At 36.8% G+C, this 12,062-nt stretch overlaps 2 protein-coding genes across 6 annotated transcripts in view; one reads left to right on the forward strand and one right to left on the reverse strand.

Moving 5' to 3' along the window:
- The window catches only part of LOC139697366 (uncharacterized), a 29,765-nt gene extending 25,591 nt beyond the window's left edge, over positions 1-4,174 (reverse strand). For all 3 annotated transcript variants that reach the window (XM_071596041.1, XM_071596040.1, XM_071596039.1), the window contains exons 1-4: positions 3,953-4,174; positions 3,276-3,453; positions 2,712-2,893; positions 2,160-2,283 (exon numbers count right to left, since the gene is read on the reverse strand). In XM_071596041.1, coding sequence (XP_071452142.1) covers positions 2,160-2,283; positions 2,712-2,893; positions 3,276-3,413 — 444 coding nt within the window. In that variant the 5' untranslated portion in view covers positions 3,414-3,453; positions 3,953-4,174. The remainder of the gene's footprint in view (positions 1-2,159; positions 2,284-2,711; positions 2,894-3,275; positions 3,454-3,952) is intronic.
- A 187-nt stretch (positions 4,175-4,361) lies between these two features.
- Positions 4,362-12,062, forward strand: part of PIG-G (phosphatidylinositol glycan anchor biosynthesis class G) — a 30,842-nt gene continuing 23,141 nt past the window's right edge. For 2 of the 3 annotated variants that reach the window (XM_071596051.1, XM_071596053.1), the window contains exon 1: positions 4,362-5,163. In XM_071596051.1, the coding sequence (XP_071452152.1) occupies positions 4,943-5,163 (221 nt within the window). In that variant the 5' untranslated portion in view covers positions 4,362-4,942. The remainder of the gene's footprint in view (positions 5,164-12,062) is intronic. The other variant, XM_071596052.1, reaches the window with a different exon arrangement.

Below are 12,062 nucleotides of genomic sequence, written 5' to 3' on the forward strand. Positions count from 1 at the left end.
AAACAATTGCTTTTGAATGAGTGAATACTTAATCTTGCTCTGGGATGAGCATTTCCATGGAGCATCACCCAGTGCACAAAATCCCGGAATAAAAATAAAACAAAAATATTATGGCAAACAAACAACAAAAAAGCAATACTTTAGTAATTAAATTGTTCACTAATTTACACATCTAAAGGATATTGAATTGGTATAATTTCTATGTATAAATAGAAACAGGATATACCACTAATAATAAAAAAAATCCACTAAAGGTTCACACACTATATGAAGACAGCAGCATGAAAGTGTAGTCCCAAAGAAGAGGCATTGTTTTTTATCTGGAGGGAATGAGTTCCAAAGGTTTGAGGTAGTCATGGATAAAATCTGCTGATAGTATTACTATGCCTTGTTAAGTATATTATGTCTGGAAAAGATTAATTTAGCAATCAATGAGGAAGGTGTTCTTGGTAACATTTCTAGTAAATACAAAGATTTTTATGTTCTGAATCAGTAATAATGAAATACTCCCAGAGGGTATTTGTAGCATGCAGAGGTCAACAACTTTAATCTATAAAGGAATGGAGCTGAAAAAAAGCTTACCTAAGGTTTTATTCAAAATTAAGGGCTTTAGTTAGGCCACTGCATATAATGAAGTAATAGTAAAAACTTGGAAATTTCAGATTCAAAACAAGGAATTCTTGCGCAAATGTAACAACCCACCATTTACTTAAGGTGATAAGAAGAATAAGAATGCAGTGGCTGTTGATGTTTTAAGAGCCAAAAATTCAAATATGCATCTAAAATACTGTTAAAAAAACATACCAGCTTTAGATGATGAACAAATAACTTTGAAAAAATAAAAGGAAAACAGCAGAATTGTAAACATATTTGAACTTCCACATGAGGATGACACGCAAAATCGTGAAACGTTCCACATTTTTTTTTTTTTAGGCTAAGCTTAACATTTAAGTAGGAGGGCAAAAACTAGAGCAGGTGGAAGTTTACGTATCTCGGTAGTGTTTTGGACCAACACGGTCAAAGTAGTAGGGACGTAAGGAGAAGAATTGCACTAGGCAAAGAGGCTTTCACAAGGAGGAGGGAGTTGATGACGGGGACTCTGAGTAAGGATGTTAAGAAAAGACTCGTAAAAACTATGATATGGAGCGTAGCTATGTACGGTGCGGAAACGTGGTCATTGAAGCAGGAGAATAGGCGTAGACTGGAGGCTTTCGAAATGTGGGTGTGGAGAAGAATGGAGAAGGTTAAATGGCCTGAGAAGAAAACAAATGAGGAAGTACTTGGTATGGTGGGCGAAGAGAGGGGTTTGTTGGGAGAAATCCTATGGAGGCAGGAAAAGTGGATGAAGGGGGTATTGACTGGCAGTGGGATGTTGAAGACTGTTATAGAGGGGAGAATGTTAGGCAAACGAGGTAAGGGAAGGAACAGGATAGAACAGGATGTTGGACGGGATGAAGGGAGGAAGAAAGTACTCAGAGATGAAGAGGGACCTGATATAGAGTAGGATGATGGATTTTGTGTTTTGTTAGGAGTAATAAAATGTTTGTTTGGTAGTTGTGTCCATCCAAAAACCTACCTTAACCAGGAGATTACCTAAAAAAAAGCATGGCCAGGAGAAAAATTTAGTGTAAAATTGATCGATAAAAAATAAAAATAAAATAAATGAAAAGTCACTTTAGTTTTTGTATTGGGAAATTTTGAATGATTGTTTGTTAGTTTACATAATAAAAATTACACCCATGGGACATATTTTAGCCATCTTATATTTTGTAGAGGCATTATTATAAAACATTTTGAGCCCTATTCATATGTGCAAACTAATTTTCTGACTCCAAAACACTGTTGGAAAGTATATTTTGCCATAATGAGCACTTCAAGGTTTAACACTTGTCAAACAAGGTGAAACCTCCCTGTTTTCAAGTTTATCAAGTAACCCACTAAACATATATCATCATGAAATCGATTGTAAAATAAAATTTGCTGACAAAATTTTATCAAAGATGATGCACACATTTTTTCAACCTTTTTACTTTCCTCTTGCTCAAACAACAACTTTATCCCAATAAAATCACCAGATGATTTCATCTAATATAGGTTAGTCATTATGTAGTCATAATGAATATTAATTTTTAAATATTATTCAATTATGGTGTACTTACAGTGACATCACTGTCAGTAAGTGACCCAGAAACATCTGCTCCATATATTGGAGAATTATAAGTAATATTCTTCCAATACTTCCTTTCAAGGTCTTCGTAGTCGAAATGGCTTGGTGTATTGTACCTGTAAAAAAAATTGCCAATATAATGAGAAGATATTCCACATCTGCCTGTATCAAGTAAACATTGAAAATTGGGTTTAAGATCTTACGAAAGAAATATTGCATTACTCATTCCAGTACCTAGATCTAATCAGCACATTGTAATCGTGACTTTTGATTTCTTTGGGTAAGTAATTTTAAAATTGAGAATAATGTTTTGCGCCCTTATTATTTAGAATAATAGACACACGATGACAAGACAATTCACTTGTGGGATGCGTATATAGTGACTATTATCTCAAAATTAATACAAAAATAATTAGTAGCAGATCCTATCACCACAAATAATTAAAGCACTAATTGAACAGATTGGGCAAACTTCTCATCGAGGATATTTGCACGATTAACATTTAAATACTACATACATGCATTGTTTATCAACAAAGTATACCTGTCACTTTCGGCTAATGCCCTGTACTCTTTTACAGTCATTGCCCTTTTCTGGATGTTAATCTGCTGGTAAAGTCCTTGTTTACCGGTAACCACCTGACAGATTGGTGCGGGAATGGACAAGTTCATTTCATCATCCGTGTAGCCAGCTTTTCTTGGCTTCCATTCAGCAGGAGGTATTACCTATATTTTGAAATGCAGGATTAATAACAAACTGTAGGAATTCATGGGCACGGGAATGCTTACTTTCACAAAAAAACAATTGTTAATTATATACGATTGGGCATACGGGGAAATTTCATTAACCTAGATCTTTATGTATTTGAAAAAAATAACAGTAAACTTGGCTAACCTATGCAAGAAATAAATTATTCACAACGAAATAGTGACACAACATAAACAATGAAATATTGCAACGCCCTGGGAGATCTTATTCAAAGAGTTTCTCAACGGATGAAAGAACTTCCGCATTTCGGGATAAGAACCTAATTTGAGAATGGCCCAATATAAAGTTATTTGGTTACGTCTGCTTCGGCAGGTATTTATACGTATCCAATTACTCTACCTTTGCTAGTCCGGCTTTGTGAGCTCCTCGAGATTCCATATAGTCAACATATTTCGAAAAATCTTTGAATTCTTCATATTTCGGACGAAAAACCATTATTTTAGGGCTCCCTGGCCCCTGATTGCCAACCTCTTCCATGTTTATATAAAGATTGTCGAATACTTTCTCAATATTCCTCCTTGAAAACAAATAACAAAAATCAGAAGTATGGAAAAGTCACCATAAACTTAAAACATTATCCAGTGACATTATTATTCACAGGTTAAATGTGAATAAGATTGTAATACCAGCAATAATTTCTACCGTGTAAATATATGAGATTTTGAAGTAGCGCCTCCAGATGCAGGGCATTTAAATGCAAAAATTCACGAAAAACCCATTAACATGCCAGTCTCGGGATTCCAGATGACTGCAGATGGCAGTGGGCAATGATTTTACTCTGTTTACAACATTTATTTTATTGTAATTCAGGAAAACTAACAAAATCATGAATGTTATGATCAACTTGTGTTATCATTTATTTGCATTGCACAAGATGGCGCATTTTGAGTTTCTGGGCCGAAAATTTACTTCCAAAAAGAACAGAGATGAATGAATGGGATATTAGAAACTATCACTTGAACTAAAAATCAAGTTTCTTTTGTGTTTCTATGAAGTAAATAAGCCGCCGCACTTACGGCAAATAAATCCAAACAGTTGTGTATGCGTCGCTTAACTTTCTCCTATCCGACGGGCCGAGTAATAACTCGTATAAACATCACAATTGATATTCAGATCATCTCTGAAGCATCACTAAAATTGGCACTGTTCGAAGTCATTTCAGCAGTTAAACCTTTGTCAGTATTTTATCTATATTTTTGACATAAATAACGTTTACATACGCAACACACACATATGAAACACTGATATCCATCCGCCTAGCTAAATTCTATGCATTTGCTTTGCTGCCGCACACAAGCCACCGCCACATCTTTGGCAATCGGTATCCGCTGTGGCAAATAACACCAAGCTATTTCGTAGCAGCGCTAGCGACCCTACCCGTCGATTGGACTAATCATACCGAAATATTAAACCAATCGAGTGAGGCAAGCGATCCAAGCAGAAAGGCCGGTTAGAAATTATTGTTTTAGATGCGTAACCATCCCAAATATTTGACCTGCAGAAACCAAATGAAATTAAGATAGGGAAATTGCAATTTGTAATGAGGAACACTTTATTATTATCGAATAATTGTTCAGGATAACGTGCTTGCAAAGTACGCGTTAGTGCTCACACCTTGGTAGCGACGGATGTGTGCTGTTGATTTTCTAAGCGTATAAATTATGTGGACCAAGAAAATGAAGAAATACAGAACGAAGAAAGTATGATATTGATATTCCAACACCGTTTGTCTGGTCATAGGCTACAATGTTCATTTGGAGTAATTATGTCCGAAAACGTACCAGGGAGGTTTGTTTCGTGTATCGCGAGCACTACATGGTTGTCCTATATGTTGTCAGAGAAAAACCGCATAGAAATAATAAAATTGAATTGGTTGGCTAGCTTATCGCAAAACCTAAATTAATTCAAAACGAAATTCCGTGTGGCTCTGGAGTAGATAAGGTGTGTGGTAATCGAGGAAGTTCCAGCAAAACAAGGATGAATGCCTTGATGGTGATACAGTATAAATGTTCGTGTTCTATAAGTTTATTTCTGTTTTAAGCGGTTCTTTCTGCGTGGAAATTCCTGTGATGCGTGAAGGAGATATGGCTTCCATGTGGCTGCTATGGACCTTAACCGTAGCATTAATTGGCCAGGTGTTATTCATATATGGATTCCTACCCATTAGTATTGCTGGCCTTAAAGTAACCGAAGATCGACCCCTTCCTACAAGTATAAATGGACTAAGGTTAGAAAACGAGAGTTATTTCAATTTGGTTTAAGTAAATTATGCTTTACATCTCATCGTAGATCATAGAAGGGATTCGGGGTTAACAATTACTATCAATCATTTACCTTTTAAAACATTGAATATTGGTATTACTTTCCTCAGACAGTAATATCCTACATGAAGATCGATGTACTAGTGTTAAGAGTTAATTTCCCCAATTATCTTTTCTTATTAGTCCTTGTGTCTAATCTAAATGCAGGAGAGACTGGTGATTTTTACCCAGTGAAATTGAAATTTAATGATTGTTGTTAAATGGAAATAATTGGATGGGACAGGAACTGTTTTACACTACCCCAAATCCTTTGAATTCTAATGCTTCAGATGACACTTGAACTTTAAACATTGTGAAATAGTAAGTTGTAGCCAGCTAGGTAGGGCACGGAAAGAACGTTTTTCAAACATTGTAAAATAGTACATTGTAATCAACTAGGTAGGGCACGGAAAGAATATTTATAGGAATAGATGAGAGGGATGGGAAAAGGAGTAAAAATGACTGAAAAGGTTTATGTCGGGAGTTCTGGTTAAGAGTGAGTTCTGAGATTATTCGAACTAGGTTCACAAATGGTTGTCTGCTTTTAGCTAGTTTTGATAATCAGCGGAATGTGTATTGTCTCTACCTGTCCTCTTCATAGACCAGCATATACTTTTCATTTGATAGTTCTTTGCTGATATATTTTTGTATTAATAATATACAAATAAACCATTTACTTCCCGGCATCCTACTTGGAAATGTCATTTTATTTCGGGGCCTCTTCAAGCATAAGACCTCAACTGTCATGCAAATTTAACCTTGTGCTACTCCTCTGCGTGAATTCAAGGATTGAGTGATGTCCTTTATTTCATAATATTAGTGGCCACAGTATTTTGTTAGTGTTCTCCATCTACTGTTTTTCCTGAAAAATAGTTCTGAATTCAAAATTTTGCCAGTGTTGAGTTTTATTTTGAAATTTCTTGTATTTATCTTCAGCCATTGAATTCTCCTTGATTTATTGATCCTATTTCTTCATCTTCATAGCTGGGTAGTTATTTTTCATCATTTTGACGATGTATGCATGTATAGAACAAAAATTGACCTGCCACTCAGTACCTTGAGGATGATGGTGAGGATTCAAATATCGGCCATTCAGCACCTCACGAGATGGAAATTCCAAGAGGGCTTCATTGGCAGTAATTGACTAGCAAGCAAGGAATGTGTTGTCTTGCATCTTTGTTCATTTAAAAATTTCATGTTTTCTTCCTTCTTATCCTTACTTTATTTTCGTAGAAAATGTTCATAAAATCTTACATATCAATCCCATTATGTTTTGTTTTTTATTGTATTGCATATATTGTCATTACAGCCCATCGTTTTCATTTCTAGTCTACAAGGCTTTGGAATTTTATATGGTCATGGCTTGCTTTCAAACAAACTCAATGTCTGTTTCATATATTATCCTGGCTGGAATATCTGTGGAGGGTGCAATAGGTGGCGACTCGTTTCATTGATTAGTGGTATATCTGTTTGCTTCTTATCACAAATATTATAACATGTTCTTTCTTTGTCTTGAAGATTTTGATTAATTCTTTCTGACATGCTGTTATCCTATGGACAACATGGTTTTGTGTATTCCATTTTTATGCCTCTTGTTTGGCAAAACTGCAATTCTGTTTATGTAAACTCACTGCTGTTGTGAAATTTAATTCTTAATATTCATCCTCCATCTTTTGCCTATAATTGTACGATAAAATTCATTATGTTGTCTGACACCCAGTCTTTTTTCTCATTGGATTGCATATGATGAAGCATTTTTTAAAGTATTTTTCTCCAGTTATATAACCATTGAATGTCCCTCGGGCATTTTCTTATATAATTGACTTGGATGCTTTAAACTGACATGAAGTTCAAAATATTTAAGAATCCCTTGCTGTGGTTAACTTTTCTTCAAATCTGCATTTTTTACCTCCTTACATTTCATTCATCATGCCTATCCCTTTCTTACTCTTCACTTGTTTGCCTAACATCCTCCACTCGTATCACAGACTTCGGCAATATATCGCCACCCAAAATAATCAGCGTTCATCTTTGCTGCCTGCAATGTGTTTCTCCCTACAATCCTTGCTCATTCCCCACAATGCCTATTTTTTTATTTGTTTTTCTTTCCTTTGATTTTATCTTTTCCATCTTTCTCCATGTCTCAAAAACCTCCAATCTATACTGACCATCTCTCTTCAATGACCATAGTTCTAGGACATACAAAACTATGCTCCATACCATAGTGTCACCAGTGATGTGACATCATGTGTACCTTTCCCCTTCTGGAATCCTTACTGATCATCCCCATTATATCCCAGAAGTAATCACATATCCTCCTCTTCATTCTTTTATTGATAATCCTAAATACCACTTTTGCTGCTGGCAAAATTAAGCATATTCTATAGGCCTTGCATGACATCGGTTTTTGGTATGGGAAGTAAGAAAAATCTTCCTGCCAAATTCTTCCATCTGAAATGCTACCAATTAGCCCAAAAAAATTTTTACCTTTCATGATTTTCTAAGCGGTAAGGTAGTTCAATAGGGGTATTATCTATCACCATGATCTGTGCCTTGCGATAGTATAGGCTAACTGATATCACTCTGAATCCCCGGGCATTTCTTGTGTGTACCTCTGTTTATTATGGTGGGGTTAAATTATAATCAACACTTGGTTTAAAAACCAAGTGCATTATAATTTAACCCCATCTCCTGCTTAACTCCTGGAACACCTGGAATGATGTCCTCTAGCTGATTATATACCCTATTGAGTTCCTCTTCCCTGTAATTGCTTGTTGGTATGCAGGCCTGAACAATGATCATATTAGTAATTGTAGCCTCTGTGTTCAACTATTAATGCATTATAAATCACTTGCTCTATGGTCACTATTCTTCTTTTTAACTTCTGGTTCAATATTATTGCCACCCATCTCATTTTCTCTTCCCTTTGCTCTATGTTACTTACTCCAGTAATCCCCACTCCTGTAATCCTCGTAACTATTGCTCCAGTAATCCCAGCTCTCCTTCCATCTTACCTCACACAGCCCTATAATTTGTACATTTCCTCACTCCATCTCTCACTTATATTTTCTGATTTCCTTGTCCTTAACATTGCCCTAACATTCCAAGTTTCTAATCTAACTGATTCGACCCTCTTCTTTATGTTCTTTGTACCTGCTGTCACTTATACTTTGCAAGGATTTTGTGAGATGACAACAACGAAAGCCATAACTGTTCCACCGCCAGGCACGACACATGGTCAATTGGGTCAGGTCCCTTAGATGTCAGTGCTGATTTTATAATTGGGTCCCTCATAATGCTGTGAGATAAAGAATGTAGAAGATTTTGTATTTTCTTCCTTGATGATGTTTTTAATGTGATAACATCACTAAAATGGCCATCCCACTTTACTCAGATGCCTTTGCAGCCGTGCTGAGGAACAGACCTTGCACAGATTACCTTTCCTCTGTATCTAATCAATGGGGAACCCTCCTAGAAGCAATCATCATTGCCCTACCAGCAAATATGTAGAAGTCATGAGAATGTATCAGCCTCTTCCAGGACGATGTCCATTTCTGGGATTGAGCACAACCAATCCCATTTCTGGGTGATATATCATATAGAATTTCTAACTGCCTACCGTCCTCACTCAAAGCAGCCTTTTACCCACCCGTAACCCTCTCCAAACTTCTAGTCAATGGTAAAGACAAAGGATAGCCTTCTTAAATCAGGTATTTATAAACTGAAATGCAATAATTGCAACACCTTTTATGTCGGTCTGACAGGGAGAAATGTCAAGTTATGAGCCAAGGAACACAACATGAGTTGTCACCAAAATAAGAATATCAACTCTCTCTTGGCTAAGCACCTACTACAATTCGACTACAGCAGTGATTTTTTCCCAGAAATATTACATATCCTCCCAAAAGGATTAAAAATGGATCTCTGGAGCAAATGGAGATGAGGAGGCACTTAGCAAACCCCACCACAACCCTTTGTAATGAGCAATTGTTCCCGTCTCCCTACACACTCCTTTCCGAGAAACTAGCCAGGAATTGGAAAAACTAACCCTTCAATGCACCTGATGACCTCCACCCCTCTAAGGCCCTTCTTCCCCTCCCCGCCCTGTCTGGAATATATATATTCTTGCGCTGTTTGTTAAGAAAATTTGTACATGATGATGCCGCTAGTCGGTGAAACATGTTATTATAATACTGATAACATTTATTTGTCCGCAGACTTGTTGCATATTCATACATACACAAATACAGGACACGTCAGGTGTAAATTTCACAATTTTAGAAGAAATACAATATATATATAGCGACAATTCCAGGTATTCATTTACAGAACAGAACATAATTTTTAATAGGTTGAACAGCTTTTTATTGGAAAAAGGTACTTTTGTTTCATGTTTGATTTCATGGGGAAGTTTATTGAATAACTTTAAGCCCAGCATTGTACCTTATAATAAACATCTATGGAAAAGTACAGTCTTTTTGGTATGGATATTAAATACTTCCATGAAGTGAAGCCTGAAACAGTAGAATATATCATTATTATCAATGTTTATCATTTTGAAAACAGCTATCCAACTGAAATGATATTAGGCTTTAGAAGATTATTCTGAAATTGTTTCACATCTTTACAGTTGGACACACCATATGTACTATCAGCAAAAAGCATAGCTTGATGATACATTCCTGGAATGTGTATAGAAACTATTTTCTGGCCTGGGCAGTGTTGTTATGAATAGCAGCAAAATAAGTGGGTGAGGTAAAGTGGCCTTTGGCAACCAGAGAGTCCCAAGTAAATCAGAAAGTTTGCCTTCCCTTCCAAGCTTCCTCTTCCAAAAGTACTTTCCTCTTTGTGTCTGTTTGCCTGGGAAAAAATAAGCCATAGAACCTAGACCAACAAAGTTAGACATAGAAAAAGAACATGATGTAGAGGAAGATAGGTTAGGTCCAGCCATACTCGACGATGAGATAGAAAGGGCATTAAGGTAGATGAAACTAAATAAGGCCGTGGGGGTGGATAACATTCCTGCGGGACTACTGAAATGTTCAGGAAAATGTGGGAGGAAGAGGCTACATGGGCTTATTCGTAGTATCTATGAGGAAGGAATCTGGCCGAAAGACTTAGTGAGATCAATTTTAGTTCATATTCCGGGAAAGGAGGCTAATCCACAACCTGTACATGTCTCAGACTGCTCAGGTGCGGGTGGGGAACGGGGAGTCCGGATGGGCAGTGTTAGGAAGAGGTGTAAGGCAGGGTTGCCCATTATCACCGTTGCTGTTCAACCTGTATGCAGAGGAAATGATTAAAGAGGCATGAGAAGAACTGGAGGCAGGAATGAAAGTGGGCAGGGAATTCGTAAAATCAGTTAGGTTTGCTGATGACCAAGGTTTAGTTTGTCAGTCAGCCAAGGGGTTTCAAGAATTGCTGAGTGAATTGGAAATTCAGTGCGACAAGTATGGGATGAAAATCAATATTAATAAAACAAAGGTTTTGTGATATTCTAGAAAGAAAAAGGCTAAGCTAAACATTAAAATAGGAGGGCAAAAACTAGAGCCGTTAGAACAGTTAGGTATCTCAGAAGTGTTTTGGACCAACACGGTCAAAGTAGTAGGGACTTAAGGAGAAGAATTGCGCTAGGCAAAGAGGCTTTCACAAGGAGGAGGGACGTTGAGTGAGGATATTAAGAAGAGACTCGTAAAAACTTTGATATGGAGCATAGCTATGTACGGCACGGAAACATGGTCATTGAAGCAGGAGTATAGACGTAGACTGGTGGCTTTTGAAATTTGGTTGTGGAGAAGAATGGAGGTGAAATGGACTGAGAAGAAAACAAATGAGGAAGTACTTGGTATGGTGGGCGAAGAGAGGGGTTTGTTGGGAGAAATCCTATGGAGGCAGGAAAAATGGATGAGGGGTGTATTGACTGGGAGTGGGATGTTGAAGACTGTAATTGAGGGGAGAATGTTAGGCAAACGAGGAAAGGGAAGGAACAGGATAAGGATGTTGGATGGGATGAAGGAAGTACTCAGAGATGAAGAGGGACCTGGTGTAGAGTAGGATGCGGGATTTGGTGTTTTGTTAGGAGTAATAAAATATTTATTTAGTAGCTGTGTCCATCCAAAAACCTACCTTAACCGGTAGATTACCTTAAAAAAATGTATCACTTTTGGGACAGACCTTGTATTAATGGTGATACAATTTCTTTTAATTATGTTATACAGGTACTTGAGCTCTATCTGAATAATGGACAATATTGAGTTTCTGGGAAAATAAATTCTTTAACCTTCACATCTACAGATACATGGTGGGGAAAGTAGACGACATAGACCAAGTAAAATAGGCTTTTGAGAGTCAAGCTAGCTTTGGGCCCCTACATATTCTGGAAATTGAAACTGAAAAGTTTTATGCTGCTTTGGCTGGATTTCATCGTCAATATCCTGGATACAAGTGTTTGGGATGTTGCACAAAAAGATCAATTAAGAAATAAACAGATTAAATGAAAGCTGGAAAGTTGTTGAAACAGTGAATCTGCATAAAACATTATAATGCATTGCTAAGGTCTGGAATGGGAGATATTACTGGTGAAGAAGAATGCATGCACAGCTTAATTAGCAGTTTCCAAAACGTTGGGTTCAAAGCTGTTGCTGGCTGATACCAAAATATAAATAAATGGAAATTAATTGTTTTGAAAACCAATGTTAAGTATCCTCTTTTCCTTGCAGTAGATGTGATCACAATAGTAGAAGATGATGGGGATAACAATTCAAATTACTCAAATTATTTCATGATGGAGTAGCAATATTTATGATAAAATTGAATGTTTACTGAT

The sequence above is a fragment of the Hetaerina americana genome, unplaced genomic scaffold, assembly GCF_022747635.1.
Source record: "Hetaerina americana unplaced genomic scaffold, ioHetAmer1.1.p SCAF_74, whole genome shotgun sequence".
In the NCBI taxonomy this organism is placed as follows: domain Eukaryota; kingdom Metazoa; phylum Arthropoda; class Insecta; order Odonata; family Calopterygidae; genus Hetaerina; species Hetaerina americana.